The sequence below is a fragment of the Erythrolamprus reginae genome, chromosome 3 (assembly GCF_031021105.1).
Source record: "Erythrolamprus reginae isolate rEryReg1 chromosome 3, rEryReg1.hap1, whole genome shotgun sequence".
NCBI lineage: Eukaryota > Metazoa > Chordata > Lepidosauria > Squamata > Dipsadidae > Erythrolamprus > Erythrolamprus reginae.
In genome coordinates, this window is record NC_091952.1 from 27,787,898 (window position 1) to 27,806,567 (window position 18,670).

General features: G+C 38.6%; 1 protein-coding gene across 2 annotated transcripts in view; it reads left to right on the forward strand.

Moving 5' to 3' along the window:
- The window catches only part of PREX1 (phosphatidylinositol-3,4,5-trisphosphate dependent Rac exchange factor 1), a 287,903-nt gene that overhangs the window by 200,109 nt on the left and 69,124 nt on the right, over positions 1–18,670 (forward strand). For both annotated transcript variants that reach the window (XM_070744658.1, XM_070744659.1), the window contains exons 14-17: positions 19–94; positions 4,638–4,710; positions 13,495–13,637; positions 15,499–15,591. In XM_070744658.1, the coding sequence (XP_070600759.1) occupies positions 19–94; positions 4,638–4,710; positions 13,495–13,637; positions 15,499–15,591 (385 nt within the window). The remainder of the gene's footprint in view (positions 1–18; positions 95–4,637; positions 4,711–13,494; positions 13,638–15,498; positions 15,592–18,670) is intronic.

The following is an 18,670-nucleotide window of genomic DNA, read 5'->3' on the forward strand; positions in this document are numbered from 1 at the left end:
TTTTCTTTTCTGACATAGAGATAGAGATTATCACTTGAAGACGTACAAATCAGTGATCCCAGCAAATAAACTAGTGGATTGGTTGATTGCTCAGGTAATGAGATCATAAAAATATTGATGTCTCTCTTCTTTTTTGGGTTCAGCCTCAATTCTCTCACATTTTGCCATGTTATTCCTTAAAATTATTCCGCACAAACTGTTGGAGCCACTGGAGTCCAACCTGAAGAACTTCCTTGATGTTGTAAACATTGATAAAACTGGAGAGGGAATAAGGATTTTCCAGATTTTAAATTTTTATGTTCTAATAACTACATTCCTTAAACTAGCTTAATCTAGGTGGACACATAACAATTCTAAAATAAACCTCAGGTGGCTTATTATTTCATTGATATTGCATGGACTTGACTTTGATTTAAGCTATACTTTTAATTAAAAAGATTTAAGATTGAGATTCTAGTCCTTTAATATCCTGTGCTGTCACTGACTATCCAGAAGCCCTTGGGAAGCTTATAACAACCAAGATAGGAATCCAAATACATCTGTTGGTATCCAGAAACTGCTCTTGTAAAAGAAAAATGTCAGATCCATTATCAAAATACAGTTTAAATAGTTTTGTATTGCAGAATAATTTATTGTGGTCTGGAACAAATAGTCCCCGTTTAATCCTGTGTTAGGATACCAGAGATGGGCTTGTTTGCCTCCCATTTATGCTTAGATATCAACTATGAAAAATTCTTTATCTGAGCATCCAGAAGTGCTCTTCCTACTTTATTATGGCCATTCTTTTTCCATTTGTATTATATCTCAAAATATGAGGATAGCATTTGAGAAATTACAGATTCAGTCAACTCTTGACTTGAATGTTGCTGTTTTGCAAGGGGTAATAATACGTTAATCTAAGTTGCATTATTAGCTATATTTGTATCACTGTTTTTATGTGCTATTTCTGTAAACAAAGTACCATAAATTCCCAAAGGCTATTAAAAAGTTGCGAAATAGTGTCGATCAGCACTTCTAACTCTGAACAATTTGCCCATTAAAAAAAGGAAAAAAGTTTATTCTGCACTAATAGTGTGTGGTTGATCGAAATTAAAACTAGTTTGAAACTGCTGTATGCATATTGTCTAAATTGTGCAACCCAGTCACAGGCTAAAGCGGTTTCTGAAACTGTACCCTAGTCTTGAGAAGTGTTTCCCAACTTTGGCAACATGAAGATATATGAACTTTAAATCCCTGCTGATTGGAGAATTCTGGGACATGAGGTCCATATATTTTCAAGTTGCCAAAGTTGAAAAACAGAGTTACCAGATTTGAACTGCAGAAACCCAGATGTCCCCTTAACATCAAAGAGAGTTCTGACAGTTCTGCTATCATCTAGTGCAGTGATTTTCAACCTATTTTGAGCCGCGGCACATTTTTTACTTTTACGAAACCCTGGGGCACATTGAGCGGGGGGAGGGTGGGGGCTAAAAAAAGTTTGGACAAAAAATTTTCTCTCTCTCTTCCTCCCTTTCGCTCTATTTCTCTCTCCCTCCCTCTTTCTCCCCCTTCCTTCTTTCTCTCTCCATCCCTCTTTCTTTCTCTTCCTTCCTTCCTCTCTTTTTTTGCTCTCTTTCTCTCCCTCCCTACCTCCCTCCCTCTATGTCTTTCTCTCTCTCTCCTTCCCTCCCTCTCTTTCTCTCTCTCTCTCGCTTTCTTTCTCTTTCTTTCTCTCTCTCTCTTGCTTTCTTTCTCTTGCTCTCTTTCTCTCTCTCTTGCTTTCTTTCTCTCTCTGAGCTTCGCGGCACACCTGACCATGTCTCACGGCACACTGGTTGAAAAACACTTATCTAGTGAATGCCCAATTTTTTAAGCCCTGATCTGTTGGCCCTATCATCCATAGCTGCTACAGGGTACCTAGTGCTGGAAATTGCCTTTCATTAATGAATTGCTATTCATTTCCAATTAGTACCTTATTTTTGAGGCAACGCCCAGGGATAAAAATAGGGATGGAAGGTATCAAGTGGTTTTTGTTTCCTTTTTCATCCTGGTGTAGAATGAAAAAGGAAACAAAGAGCGGGGGGGGGGGGGGAGCAATTACTCTAGAGACAAAAGGTAAGCAAAATGAAAGTCTTAATTTACCAATCTTTTTCTGAGATCATAAGATAAGGAAAAGGCTAGAAAGGAGTATTGATCATTATAAAAGCTAATTGAGAGGTTTGGTGCACATAATAGTGTCCTCTTAAAACTATTATGCACTTGGCTTACTAAAGGTCTGTTCAGTAGTTTTCACAAGCCTCAGTCTTTGTCTTGCGTGGTTTATTGTCCTGGGTGTGAATGAGTTGCTAAGCCAAATGCATCTACTTTATCCTATTGCTGTTGAAAGTTCCTGGCCATAATTTATCCTGCATGTATATAATTGGAAACCATGGAGATTTGTTCATGTGTAGCCCAAGAAGTCGGCGGAGAGGGGCGGCATACAAATCTAATAAATAATAATAAATAATAATAAAATGGAGCAGAAGTGCTGTGTATTCCCACTTCTTGCTTAGAATAGAATAGAATAGAATTCTTTATTGGCCAAATGTGATTGGATACACAAGGAATTTGTCTTTGGTGCAGATGCTCTCAGTGTACATAACAGAAAATATTCATTTGTCAAGAATCATGAGGTACAACACTTAATGATTGTCATAGGGGTCAAATAAGCAATGAAGAAACAGTCAATATTCATACAAATCTTAAGGATACAAGCAACAAGTTACAGTCATATAGTCATAAGTGGGAGGAAATGGGATGAGAAAAAAAACTAGTAGTAATAATAGTGCAGACTTAGTAAATAGTTTGACAGTGTTGAGGGAATTATTTCTTATTTGTTATCAGAAAAAGTTTTCCATCTTCCCTCCTTTGTTCCTTTCTATATTAACTTTGCTGGGCAAAGTTCTCTAATGAAAAGAAAGGAATTTTCAAAACTCATAACTGAGCCTTCCCTCCAAATCATTGATTAGTTTGACTTAGGAATCTAAGGAAGGAAGGGCAACATATTGTATATTTCCATCTATAAAATGCCCCCATGTATAGGATGCCCCCCACTTTTCATACCCAAAATTCAAAATTCAATATTTTAAACATTAAATAGAAGACATTTATTCTGCAGAGTAAAACATCCCCTTACAGTTGCCGGTATTTATTTTTGTTTTCTAACATTTTAATGGGCTCAGAACGCTCCAACATTAACACATACCTGGGCACTGACTTCACACTTTCTGCAGCATCAGGTGAAGTCAGTTACATAAGACTCATGATTGGAGGAAACTTGTTACCTTATATCTTCAATCAGAAGTTTCACTCATGAGGCTAATTTGCAGAGATAAGGTATTGGCACTTTTGCAACCATGGTTCTCCTCTGAGTCCCCACCCCAGTATTGATTGATTGATTGATTGATTGATTGATTGGATTTGTATGCCACCCCTCTCCATGGACTCGGGGCAGCTCACAATGTGTCAACAGTAAACAATATACAAAGTTATTATTATTATTTATTAGATTTGTATGCCGCCCCTCTCCGTAGACTCGTAAGATCCAATGAATATAAGTAGTTAGTTTAAAACATTATAAAAACTAAGATGAGCCTCCATTTTTAGGTAAATACTTTTAAGAAAAAGTATTATCGTACACATGGAACAATACAGTACTTACGCATATCTATGTTACTGACTGTTCCAATAAGAAATGGTACATTTTAGAGTGGACCAGGAACTGCAACTAAGCAGTATCCATGAGCATTGTTTCTGGCATGATTGAGAAATGAGAAAGTATCTTCAAGTTCAAGTGGAACAGAGGGGAAACGTATTCCAGTGGGAGTTATCGTTTACTAAAAGATTCCTCTCTTTACTAAAGAGAGGAAACTACGCTAGTAAACTTGGAATTGCCCAATTCTCCTTGGAGAGGCTCATGTGAGCTGCTTGCCATATGGAACTGAGCCTACATTGTTCCATTCCAAGTGGCCACCCACACAAGTGGTTCAGCAGATAAAACGGGGATCTGGCACCAAAATAAATGTGTTTCTTTTTTTCCCTTCCACTTTCTTGTTTTCAGCCAAAAACACCTATTACATCACTCCTAGAAATATTAGCCTGAATACAATAAAATCATATGACTATATGTATTGTTTTAAGCAGCTGTTTCTCATGGGGCACACAGGCACGATATTTCATATTTTATTATTGTATTTATACCCTGTTAGAAATGATATTTGAGAACTCTAAGTAAGGAATCACTATCCTTCAGTAGGTTCTGCTGCCTCTTATTCTGATATTTTATGCTATGTATAAATCAAAGCCAGCTATAGATGGCTTTGATTATATTGCTAGTAAAAGAAAGCTGCTTCACACAGACAACTGGCTGCAACTGTGTACTGTTAAAAACAGCTCCTTTATGAGATTCTGGTCTTTGTCTTCTCAAAGCTTAGGGGAGACAAAAGGTACTATATTTAGGAGTGAATGGGATTTAAGTAAAGGGAGTCCTGCTTTAATTACTTCTACTGTTTCTTTGTAAAGGACTGCTCTGTTCATTTGGGAACTGGGATCTAGTTGTGGTAGGATTGTTTGAATTACGATTTGCCCAGGGTATAACATTTATCTTTTCTTGTTGCTAGGGAGACTGTCAGACCAGAGAGGATGCTGTGGCACTGGGAGTCGGGCTCTGTAACAATGGTTTTATGCATCATGGTAAGCCGCTAATTCCTCCTTATCCTAACCAATTAATAAGGATTTAACTTTGTTTCTTTAACCAACAAACGTGGTGAATTTTATGACAGACTTTTTTTAAAATTAAGCACACTCTGGATTATATCTCCTGGAATCACGATCATTATTCCAATATACACTGCTCAAAAAGTAATAATAAAGTAAATACTTAAACAACAGAATATAACTCCAAGTAACTCAAACATCTGTGAAATCAAACTGTCCACTTAGGAAGCAACACTGGTTGACAATCAATTTTATTTTGTTGTCAGCACATTCAACTTTGTACAGAACAAAGTATTCAATGAGAATATTTCATTCATTCAGATCTAGGATGTGTTATTTGAGTGTTCCCTTAATTTTTCTGACCAGTGTATTTTCAATGTAATACAGTTTTCCCTCGATTTTCGCGGGGGATGCGTTCCGAGGCTGCCCGCGAAAGTCGAATTTCCACGAAGTAGAGATGCGGAAGTAAATACACTATTTTTGGCTGTGAACAGTATCACAATCCTTCCTTTAACACTTTAAACCCTTAAAGTGCAATTTCCCATTCCCTTAGCAACCATTTAGATCATTACTCACCATGTTTATTTATTAAAGTTTATTAAAATTTTTTTTATTAAAGTCGGATGAAAGTTTGGCAATCACATATGACGTCATCGGGCGGGAAAAACCGTGGTATAGGGAAAAAACCCGCAAAGTATTTTTTAATTAATATTTTTGAAAAACCGTGGTATAGACTTTTCGCAAAGTTCGAACCCGCGAAAATCGAGGGAACACTGTAGTTGCTTTTGATAGCTACTAAACTGGACTGTTAGGCAAAAGACAAGCCCAGCTATCCTAGCTGCTTTCCTTCTGTGTAAAAATAGTAAAATTCTGATAAAGAATCGTTTTCATCTCAATTTAGGATGAGAGCTACATTTGAAAAGCAGAAGTGGTCATAGTTTAAACTTGGTGGAGTCAGTGGTTGTCTCCTATTGAGGGAAGAAGGTTAAAATCTAAGTCCAGGTTCAGTTACTCAAAAGTAGGAGATAGAAGCAGCACAGAATCTCATCAGATCTTCTTGGTGATGGAAAAGTACTTCCTTCATAAAATTAGATGTTTGGAACAAACTTCAAGAAAGACCTTTTCACCCATCAATTCTTCACAAATCAGTCTGTAAATGTTAGATTTCTCTGGTAAGAAATATATTTGCAAATAAATTACAATTCAGATGTTTCATTCTATAGAGTCAACAACAAAGAAGATTTGTAACACTGAGGATTGGAATTACATTCCTTCACTCGCTATTCCATCTGTCTGTCTGTCTGTCTGTCTGTCTGTCTGTCTGTCTGTCTGTCTGTCTGTCTGTCTGTCTGTCTGTCTGTCTGTCTATCTATCTATCTATCTATCTATCTATCTATCTATCTATCTATCTATCTATCTATCTGGCTGTGTGCAGGTCACATATCAGCAAGAAAGTGAGGCAAGAGAATGAAATGATTCCTATACCTTTTTCAAGTAGCCCCAACAAATTTAAACAAATCATTTTTTGATTCGTTACACAAAGAAATAAGGAAATTCATCTGGGCCAAGAAGAAGGCCAGAATAAAATTGAAAAATCTTCAGGACCATAGAATCAGAGGTGGCCTTGGACTCCCCAACTTTCATACATACTATCAGGCTACAATCTTAAGAATGATAAGAGACTGGGTCATTCTTAAAAACACAAGACTCCTAACTATAGAGGGCTTCGATCTTCTTGCTGGATGGCATGCATTTTTAACAATAGACTATCATAAAATACATAAATACTTTAAAAATCATTATCTCCGAAAAACTTTAATAACAATTTGGTACTCGATTAAGAAGAGCTACTACACCTAAATACCTAGATGGCTATCCCCAAACGAATTAATCACTTATCCAAATCTTTTCTCCCATACTAAAATACTAAGATATCACCAGTTATTAGATAAAAGTGATCTTCTTATATCAAAACAACAATTACAAGATGGAAGGATAAATATAGAGAATGAAATGAAAATCCTTGTATGTTAAATGGATCTTGTACAGAAGAGAGCAATAAGAGAAGAGAGGTTTTAGCTCAGCTATAATACATTTTTTATATATTGCATGAACCCAGCCTTTGTGGTATGTAAACCACATTTTGTAACTTGAAGTGCTTTTCAAGCCCTGCCAACTGAGGTTAAGTAAACAATGGTTAACCAACTTATGGCTTTGTGTGATATGTGAACCTAGTCCAATGTGTGAAGATTTGTGAATTTTTATTTATTTAATTTATTTATTTATTCATTTGTCCAATACACAAATACATAGGAAGAAAATAGACATGTGATAATATATATAAGGGTAAAAGTGAACTTAGAGGAGAGGATATATGAAAGAAAGAAAATATATATCATAAGTGAGAGAAAGGAAAGACAATTGGACAGGGGACGAGAGGCATACCAGTGCACTTATGTACGCCCCTTACTGGCCTCTTAGGAACCTGCAGAGGTCAATCGTGGAGAGTCTAAGGGAGAAATGTTCGGGGTTAGGGGTTGACACAATTGAGTCTGGTAATGAGTTCCACGCTTCGATAACTCGATTGTTGAAATCATATTTTTTACAGTCAAGTTTGGAGCGGTTTGTATTAAGTTTGAATCTGTTGCATGCTCTTGTGTTGTTGCGGTTGAAGCTGAAGTAGTCATTGACCGATAGGACGTTGCAGCATATGATCTTGTGGGCAATACTCAAATCATGTTTTAGGCGCCGTAGTTCTAGGCTTTCTAGGCCCAGGATTGTTAGTCTATTTTCGTAGGGTATTCTGTTTCGAGTGGAGGAGTGAAGGGCTCTTCTGGTGAAATATAATAGAAAGCAATGTAATAGAAAGCAATCAGTCCATTTGTTGATCATTTTGTTTGAGAAATAATTCTGAAGCAGCTAAGGTATCAGCCTATATAGGGATTCATGTATTTTTCCATACAAAATGAATGAATGAATAAATCAGTAATGATTTTATGGTTAATGTCTCACCCCCTGAACACTAACATGTCCTGAGCACTAGCTGTACAATTTGGTGCTATAATTCCTGCTAGATAGCATTTTTCTGAATCATTTTTTCTTTTCTACTCCTTCTTTTGCTTGCTTATGTTCATTTTCTTCTTTTTAAAGTAATTAAAAACATAAACAATAAACATAACTTCCATCCAAAACACAAAACCCATAGGGATATTAGATAAGATAATCATATCCAACTTGGATTTTACTTCCAAGGCTTCTCTGTATACTGATGTATTTCAGTGAGCACCAAAGGCTCCATGAAATGAAAGACAATTCTTCCACACACATCACAGTCTTCTTTGTTTGCTACGCAATAAAGACACAATGGCCACAGATTATTCTGGCAGCTGTTCAGGCAGTTTTCATTAATGTAATTTATTTTCTACTTCTCTTTGTATTCTTGTCCCAATAACTATTGTATTCTGGACATTTGAAGGAAAAATAGGAAAAAAGAAACGGATTTAAGAAATACTGAGAGCATTTTCTAGCAAGCCAAATTCTTTGAACCTCCTCCTGAGCAAATTGGCATTTATGCTCTTATAATGTTCTTTTTGAATTAGCAAAGATACTTCATAAGCATGGCTTTATGCAGCATACCAAATGTATATTGTAATAATAAACCAAAGGCCCTTCTCCCAAAGAATTGCATTTTATTAATGCGATGACCACTTACCGCACATTATTTTTGAGGTTATGAGACGACTGATCCAGTTTTCGGCTTTCATCCATGGCCTTAGGCAGGGATATTTCCAATTTATGCTGTGTAACCTAATTTGTCAGAGGTGCTGGCAGGCCTTCTGGTGAATCATCTTCTCTACTTTTACAACATGAGCATTGATAGTAACAGGAATAAAGTGCAGAGGAGCTACATGGACATCTGTGCTGAAGGTTTTAAGCAGCGGTGGGCTTATGAGCCTGAACGCTAAATTGTGCTAGCCGCTGCGGCTTGTAAGTGCTTGCAGGGCTAGTGCAATTTTGCTTCTGCACCTGTGGAAATCATGCACGGAGCCGCAGGTGCACCCATGTTTCGCTGAGGTTTTCCCTGAGACTCCGTGCATGATTTTCCTATCTCCACAGGTGCAGAAGCAAAATCGCGCTGACCCCGCAAGCACTTACGAGCTGCGATGGCGAGCACAATTTTGCGTTCCAGCTCGTAGCCCACCGCTAGTTTTAAGGCATCAAAATAGATGTAAACAGGGCCATAAAGGGGCTTTGGACATTACCATTTAACTGCTGCTGGACTTCAATGCTCAGAACTGAACATTCTCTGTCCTTTGTTTATGTTAGATTTAATTTTCCTCATTAGGTTGTTAGGTTCCATTTCCCTCATCAGATGGTCCCTGCTCCACCATCCATGTATTATTTGTCATTTATTTAGACCAGGTTTTTTCCCAAGCTTATTGACGGTACTGTTTGGGATGACTGAGCACCTATATACATTGCTGAACATGAAAAATAGAGAAAATAATTCGGTCCTTTCTATGTCAGCCTATTGTGATTTAGGAGCTAAATTGTAGTCCCCATAATTTGCAGGTCTAAGGATTAGAACAGTGATAGTTCAACATTTTCAGAAGTTTTTTTCTATTACTGTCTCCTTAGGTCTAGGAGAGCGTGAATGGCCCAAAGTCACCCAGTTAGCTTCATAACTAAGGCAGGACTAGAATGCTGTTCTGCCCGTTTATGAATATAATAAACACAGATTGCATGAACTTAATTAAATCAATAAACCAATATTATTAACTGGCTTATTAATGAAAACACACACACACAAATCTAAATGCAATCTTTTCTTATAAAAACTCAGGTGCTAATTAATTTTCATTAGCAGCTGTCATAAGTTCAGCAAAGTCTTAATTCAGAGCAATGCAATTATTTCTTGTTATTGCACGAAGTTTCAAAGGCTTGGCAAAATGCCTAGAAGTCTTTCTCGATAAGCAAGCCGAAGCAAGAAAGCAGAGTAGAGAGTTTCTTAGACATGAGGTACTCACAAAGGATACACAATTCTAAAATGTTGTTTCCTGCAGCCTTTCAGCTCTCTCTGCTGTTCTTAAATAGATTAGGAAAGTGGCCAATTAGCCCCAGGTTTTACTCCCGAGGAGACCTCCTCTGGAGTAGCCACTCCTGCCTCTTGGCAGCCCTGCGTGCTCTTGCATTAAGAAGAGGAGAAGCCTCTTCTTCCTCATCACTGCCAAGAGGTGCTGGAGGTCCCAAAGTCCCTGAATGAACATCTATCTCTGACACTGTCTCTGGGACCGCCTTCTGCCGCACGAATCCCAGCGACCGGTTAGGTCCCACAGAGTTGGCCTTCTCCGTGTCCCGTCGACTAAACAATGTCGCTTGGCGGGACCAAGGAGAAGAGCCTTCTCTGTGGCGGCCCCGACCCTCTGGAACCAGCTCCCCCCAGATATCAGAGTTGCCCCCACCCTCCTTGCCTTTTGCTCCTTAAAACCCACCTCTGTCGTCAGGCATGGGGGAATTGAAATTTTCCCTTCCCCCTAGGCTTATGTAATTTATACATGGTATGCTTGTATGTATGATTGGTTCTTTAAATTGGGGTTTTTAAGATTATTTTTAATATTAGATTTGTTTACATTGACTTTTTTATTGTTGTTAGCCGCCCCGAGTCTTCAGAGAGGGGCGGCATACAAATCTAATAAATACAAATACAAATACTGACTCCTTACCTTTCTCCTCACTGTCCAACCTTGGTGCTGGCTGTACAGGCTGTTGGCGCATCACCTCTTGAACGGGATGCGCTATTAGCTGCACGGGCCCCTGGCAGGCCACAACACACATGTACCCCAAACTGACTTGCCCTATATAATACAGGAATTTTGTGAATGAATTCACCCAGTTCAGTGAATCTGAATGAACTCTATAAATGGGTGATAAGCAATGCACCTGCTCATTCCTTTTATATATCTTTCATAGATAATATTTGTTAGTATACTGTATGTAACTATGTTGGGTGTTGCAATACGGAAGATAACAATGTACAGTGTTCCCTCAATTTTCGTGGGTTCGAACTTCGCGAAAAGTCTATACCACTGTTTTTCAAATATATTAATTAAAAAAATACTTTGCAGTTTTTTTCCCTATACCATGGTTTTTCCTGCCCAATGACGTCATATGTCATCGTCAAACTTTTGTCTGCCTTTAATAAATATTTTTTAAAATAAACTTTAATAAATAAACATGGTGAGTAATAATCTAAATGGTTGCTAAGGGAATGGGAAATTGCAATTTAGGGGTTTAAAGTGTTAAGGGATGGCTTGTGATACTGTTCATAGCCAAAAATAGTGTATTTACTTCCGCATCTCTACTTCGTGGAAATTCGACTTTCGTGGGCGGTCTCAGAACGCATCCCCCACGAAAATTGAGGGAACACTGTAAGTTTAAAACTGTATCTTTAAGAGTCATTTGCTGGTTGGCCATAAGAGGGAGCCAACAATGTTCCTCTTAGGGGGAGTTTATACTAGAGAGAGTTATATTTGATGTGTGTATATTTTACTGTGCGATAACCTGGTTTGTAAAACCATTATTAGGATTATATGTGTATGATATTGGACTGTGCAACTACTATTGTTTATTTGCCTATTTGTACATTAATAATATTGTTCTATTTTGTACTAAGTCTGATTCATTGACTGACTAACCCATATTGCTGAAGTTACTCTGCTTAAAGTTTGTTGAAGGTTTATTACCTAGACATTCTAACAATATTGCTCACAGTCACTCATGCCCTCATCACCTTGAGATTCGACTACTGTAACGCTCTCTATCTTTGAAAAGTGTTCGGAAACTTCAGATCGTACAAAATGCAGCCGCGAGAGCAATCATGGGCTTCCCCAGGTATGCCCATGTCACACCAACACTCCGCAGTCTGCATTGGTTGCCGATCAATTTCCAGTCACAATTCAAAGTGTTGGTTATGACCTATAAAGCCCTTCATGGCATCGGACCAGAATATCTCCGGGACCGCCTTCTGCCGCACGAATCCCAGCGAGTGATTAGGTCCCACAGAGTGGGCCTTCTCCGGGTCCCGTCGACTAAACAACGTCATTTGGCGGGTCCCAGGGGAAGAGCCTTCTCTGTGGCGGCCCTGACTCTCTGGAACCAGCTCCCCCCAGAGATTAGAACTGCCCCCACCCTCCTTGCCTTCCGTAAACTCCTTAAAACCCACCTTTGCCGCCAGGCATGGGGTAACTGAGATATCTCGCCCGGGCCTATACAATTTATGTATGGTATGTTTGTTTGGTATGCTGATTAATAATGGGGGTTTTTAAAAATGTTTTTAAATTATTAGATTTGTTATGAATTGTTCTATTGCTGTTGTGAGCCGCCCCGAGTCTACGGAGAGGGGCGGCATACAAATCTAATAAATAAATGTTCTTTCTGAAGCTATTAGTATATGACTTCCATATTTAAACTGGGTTGACACATTTCAGACGAGTAAATGACTTTAAAAGTGCTGAAGGAGAAGAGCTGCAGCTGAGGAGTAAATTTAGCACTATGTCCATTTTCAGTTTTTCATGGGATGGGATGGCCTTTGGTAGGCAACACAATGGACCTATGTTTACCAATTGGAATTTTTCCAAGCAATGGATGAAAAGCAGCCGTTGTTTTGTGTCCTCCCTTGGATATTTTAGATTCTGTGTCAGCAGTGTGAAAGCCAGTCTCCTGGCTAGCTGCAGAGACACAGTGTCAGACATGATGCAAAGAGAACAACTTTTTCCCATTGGGGGCCAGCAAGACACAAACCATCAATTTATCGAGTTTGAAAATGGCGAGCGAGATAAGGAAAGGGAAGGAACTGATTTAAGCCAAAAACTTGCTTTGAACGTTGTGTTTATGTTAGAGGAATCCTGCTAATTTCACACTGAGGTTTTCTCTGTAACTATAGCATCAATTGTCTATTTTTCCAGAAAGAAACATTGTTAATTTGATTTTATTTTTTTTTAAAAAAACTTTTTTTTCCACCCAGATAGGACAAAGCACATGTTTCTTGAAATTTTTTTCAGAGAATTATCTCAGGATGTAACGTAATGTCTTTCAATGACAAATGATCCTGTTCATGGACATAACCCAAAGTTTAGCAGTTAACCCCAGATATTTAAGGAGGATATTAAGGACTCTTTAGAAACCATATATAGCTTATACAGTGTTCCCTCGATTTTCGCGGGTTCGAACTTCGTGAATAGCCTATACCACGGTTTTTCAAAAAATACTAATTAAAAAATACTTCGTGTTTTTTTCCCCTATACCACGGTTTTCCCCACCCGATGATGTCATATGTCATCGCCAAACTAATAATTTTTGCAAATAAATAACAAAAAAAAAAATTATTGTTAATAAATAATTATGTTTATAAATATCAGGATCCCTTAGTGTCTTATTCAATGGTGAGTACCAGTAATAATGGTGAGTAAATGGTTGTTAAGGGAATGGGAAATTGTAATTTAAGGGTTTAAAGTGTTAAGGGAAGGCTTGTGATATTGTCGATAGCCAAATATAGTGTATTTACTTCCGCATCTCTACTTCGCGGAAATTCAACTTTTGCGGGTGGTCTCGGAACGCATCCCCTGCGGAAATCGAGGGAACATTATATATATAAGACTGCAATGGCTGACATTAATTTAAGACTGTGACTATACTTGCAGATTCATTTAGATTTATGAAACTAATGGCATGTTTTCCTGCTTCCCACTTTTTGGTCTCAAGTATTGGAGAAGAGTGAATTCAGAGATGAGTCTCAGTACTTCCGTTTTCATGCTGATGAGGAGATGGAAGGTACAAATTCGAAGAGTAAGCCTCTGCGAAATGACTTCAAACTTATTGAAAACATCTTAGCTAAAAGCCTGCTGGTAAGAAAAGTCAATCCAGACCAATGCATTCAATTCTAACCAAAAACCTTGTAATTCCAACACATTGCGTGCCAATTAATCTGCTGTAAATACAGAAAGAGATTTTCAACTGCATATCCCTTTAAGAAATAAAACCCAACAATGAATGGATATATTACATAAGGACTAGCCCAGTGATGACAAACCTATGGCACGGGTTCCACAGGTGGCACACGAAGCCATATCTCCTGGTACATGAGCTGTTGCCCTAGCTCAGCTCCAATGTGCATGTGTGTGCCGGCCAGCTTATTTTTGGCTCGCACAGAGGCTCTGGGGAGGCATTTTTGGCTTCCAAAGAGCCTTCAGGGGAATGGGGGAGGGAATTTTTACCCACCCCTGGCTCCAGGGAAGCCTTTGGAGCTTGGTGAGGGCGGAACATGAGCCTACTGGGCCCACCAGAAGTTGGGAAATAGGATGTTTCCAGCCTCCAGAAAGCCTCTGGGGAGTGGGGGAAGCTGTTTTCGCACTCCCCAGGCATTGAATTATGGGTGTGGGCACTCGTGCATGTGCGATAGTGCACACGCATGTTCTTTTGGCACCCGAGCAAAAAAAGGTTCGCCATCACTGGGGGTCTTCAATGCGGAAGCCAAGAACAATTGTACATTTTTTTGACAGAGGAAAAAAATGGATCACTTGGTCAATGGGAATTGACATAGGAGACCCAATCATGGGAAGAGGCAGAAATTAACTTTTGGATCTGATTCAATTTACTATCATTGTGGTTTAGGTATGAAGAAATGGTGATAGTTGTAGACAACATATGCCACTGATACATGACTCCTAATATCTAAACTAGCTTATCTAAAAAAACCTGTTGACTTCCTTCTCTTTTCTAAACCAGGTCATTAGCACCTGCATGAATTTGTTAAATATGAACTGGCTTGTACAAAATTGCATGGTGTTTAAGATCGAGAGTATCAAATCTATGAGTAGACTTTTATTAAAACTTAGAACTACTTAGAGATATTTCTTCATTTGGATGAAATATTATTCTACAATTCTGATAAATTTAATGAGAAGCTAGAGGGATATATAGAAATAAATATTTGCATTAATGATCTGAGATTACATTTTATGCTAACTTTGCGGAACTCTGTTTTGGATTTAAAGGGGGTTTAAAATCAAAGATTATTTATGCCAGAATTGTAGTAAGTACATCACCAGTATATAATATTTATAAATGATTTACTCTGGTTAGCATCCCAACAATACATGTTTGCTTAGAGTTTAAAGTTATGGATATAATTATGTTGAATTATAGTCATAACTTTGGAAAAAGAACCAAAAAAAATCATTTGGTGCATTTTCAAATAATTCTGAAATCTAATTTCTAATTAGATCCAATTGAGATCCAATCGAGAACATAGGTGTCAAACTCATGGCATCATGTATGCCAGTCATTGTCTTGAAGGCATCAATTATACATACTGAGCTGAAACAAGAAGCAATTGAAACTCTGCATTTCTACTTAGTATGAATACAGCTTTTCTTAACAAGTAATCACCTTAGTAAAAAGATCTTCATCATTCGGAGGAAAAAATAAGTAAAACTCTTATCATTAAAGGCTAAAGAATAATACAAATTGATTTGTAGGAATGATTGTTGTTGGGTGGTGGGAGCACATATCATTGTGCACTGTTTTGTGCTGTGTGTATTTGTTTATATTATAAAAATCAATAAAATTTATTTTAAAAAGAAGAATACAAATTCTTCTCCCCAAATTTTTAGTTTATTGGAATGGCCAAATAGATTATTATTATTATTGCAAAAAACCCCACAACCCTTGTTTGTTAAAGATTTTAATTTTTAATGTTGTTCCAAGATTCTTCCAGAAGAGGATGACTATGGATTTGACATAGAAGAAAAGAACAAAGCCATTGTGGTAAAGTCTGTTCACCGAGGTTCACATGCAGAGGTAAGCACTTCTGATTTGTAACTATTTCCTCCTAAATAAATCTGCAGTTTCATATTTTTTTTTAAATGATAAAATATGTAGCACCTTCTAACAATGCGTCATATGTTAAATTGCCTTGGGGTACTGAAAGCTTTTGCACCCTCAGATCTAGCATTTTTTCAGAAAAATTCAGTAAACTGCTTTCAACTTAGTACACTCCAGGTATGTTGGGACTAAAATTCTATTCCTTTCCCAAACACTAAGCCTTCATATCTGAAAGGCATCAGGTTATGAAAGTTGGTTGAAGTGATAAATAAAAGCCCAGAATAATGTACCGTTTTGCAAATGTGAAGCTGTATGAATCTGTATTTCGATCTTCAATCCATTGGAAGTGATTTGCCCCTTTCCTCTGCAGCAGAGTGATTAGCATCTTAGGGGAAAGGATTAACATCAGGAAATGGGAGTGAAATGAAAGGGTTAATTCCACCACCCACCTACAGAGCTATTTCCTCATTAAATTAATAGCCAACATAATTGCTTTGAAGTTAAAAATAAAAAGCTAATCCTGATCACCAGCTTTCCTTGAAATGCTTCTAGGGCTCTTAAGAAGAAGAAAAAGTGTGTCAAATGGAAATTAAAATACTATATATGGTAGTAATAATCATTTTCTGATGATCAAAACACTGATAACTGAGAATATACATGTACATGTACAGCAAAGCATATTGAGATAAGAAATCAAATTCAGCTTTGATGAATATATGGGCATGTTTATGTAGGCACAACAATGCGGAACTGGTTGGCTATTGCCTTCTTCCAATTTCTTCAACTTTTCAGTCTAGTTTCACAAATATCAGATTGTCTAATGATCTCCTGTCAAATAGCCAGGTTTGATTTGTTTATCTTTTGAAGTTCAGACAAGATCAGCAAAGTGCTGACACCTGCTGGACTTCCATTGAAATAGTGGAAAACTATGGAATGAAATTTAAGGGGCAGCATATGTTGAATGTCTCTGCAAGAAAGGCCATGAGATGCGTGCATGTGTATGTGAGATGTTCATTGAGGAGACAAAGAAAGTGGAAAAAATAAGCCAGCTTTGGTACCAGCATTATTACAACATAAGTGAACTTGTGCAGGGTAACTCTGGCTCTAGCTGTATATTTGTTTATTTCATATCCTCAAATTGCTCAGTTAACCAAGGAGTGTTCTGTGCTGCTAAGGAAGGATTCAGATGTTCTGTCTATAACAAGGCTGGCAACTTCTGGCCCGCATGCCAGTTGCATCATATACTGGCCAAGCCCGCATCCAGTTTAGGGAAGGGGGAAAGTGTCTCGATAGTGTTATATGATGCAGCTGTGGCAACTTGAGTTAGTCTAAGAGCCGGGGTGGTGCTGCAGGTAGAGTGCTATACTGCAGGCCACTGAAGCTGTCTGTAGATCTGAAGGTCAGTGGTTCAAAACATCCACAAAATATGAAGAAGCAGGATGATACCTCCCGCCTACCAGACATCTGGAAACCAGCCCTCATTAACAAACGTATCCCAGCCATAGAAACTGAAACCAGACTCAGAACACACATTGCAAAACAACCAAGTAGCCTGCAAGCTCCAACTACTCAGGATATCACCCCTAATCCACAATCAGCATACCTCAGTTACATCAACGACCCCAGGTGTTACCCCACTGACTCACCAGGAAGTTTCTACACAGCAGGCAATTGCTGAGCCATCAAACCACACCCACCCACCAGTATTTATAGAAGGAAGGCAGCTCAGGTCTCACTGTGTTCGCCCTAGAACAAGGAGACCCTATACCAGTGATGGTGAACCTTTTTCCCTCGGTTGCTGAAAGGGAGCACGTATGCGCTATTGCACATGCGCGGGTGCCCACACCCATAATTCAATGCCTGGGGAGGGCGAAAACCACTTCCCCCATCTCCCCAGTGGCCCTCTGGAGGCTGGAAATGTCCTGTTTCCCAACTTCTGGTGGGCCTGGTAGGCTCGTATTTCACCCTCCCCAGGCGCCAAAGGCTTCCCTGGAGCCAGGGGAGGGTAAAAGTGCTCTCCTCCCAGAGTCTCTATGTGAGCCAAAAATCAGCTGGCCAGCACACAAATGCATGTTGGAGCTAAGCTAGGACAACGGCTTGTGTGCCAGCAGATATGGCTCCGCGTGCCACTTGTGGCACCCGTGCCATAGGTTCGCCATCACTGCCCTGTACCATTCCAGACAAATAACTGTCCAATCTCTTCTTAAAAGCCTCCAGTGATGAAGCACCTACAACTACTCCAAGCAATCTGCTTCACTGATTAATTGTTCTTACTCTAAAGAAATTTCTCCTTAGTTCTAGGTTGGATCTCTTTTTGCTTAGTTTCCATAAGTTTAATTCTTGCCTTGCCATCAAGTGCTTTGGAGATTAAGTTGTCCCTCTGTTCTGTAACATCCTCTCAAATATTGGAAGACTGCTGTCATATCACCCGTAGTCCTTTTCTTGGTTAGACTCACTAAACATGCTCAGTTTCTGCAACTGTTCATCATATGATTAAGCCTCCAGACCACTAATCATCTTTGTTGCTCTTCTCTTCATTCTTTAGAGCAGTTTCCCAACCTTGGCAACTTGAAGATATTTGGACTTCAACTCCCAGAATTCCCCAGACAGCGAATGCTGGCTGGGGAATTCTGGGAGTTGAAGTCCAGATATTTTCAGGTTGCCAAGGTTGGGAAACACTGCTTTAGAGTCTCAATATCTTTTTTGTATTGCGACTAAAACTAGATGCCATATTTCAAGTCCATAAAAGGGTTTAAAAAACTAAGTGTGAACACCTGGAGGCCATGAGCTTGCGGAAATGTGACCTTTGCTATGAAACCTAGCTAAATTATTTGACTCTCATAAAGGAATGTTTTTTAAAAAAAAACTAATCTAGTCATTTCAAATGCTGAACTAAACCGTAGGTCGACCCTCTCCTTGCAAAAGTTACTTGACTATTGCTCCCATTGGTCTCTCACTAAAAAGTCCCTGGTTGGAAAGAGATGATTAGAAGAGGAGATGAATTATTCTCATGTAAGAATTGCTGGATGATTATCTTCTTATTTGCTAAGCATTT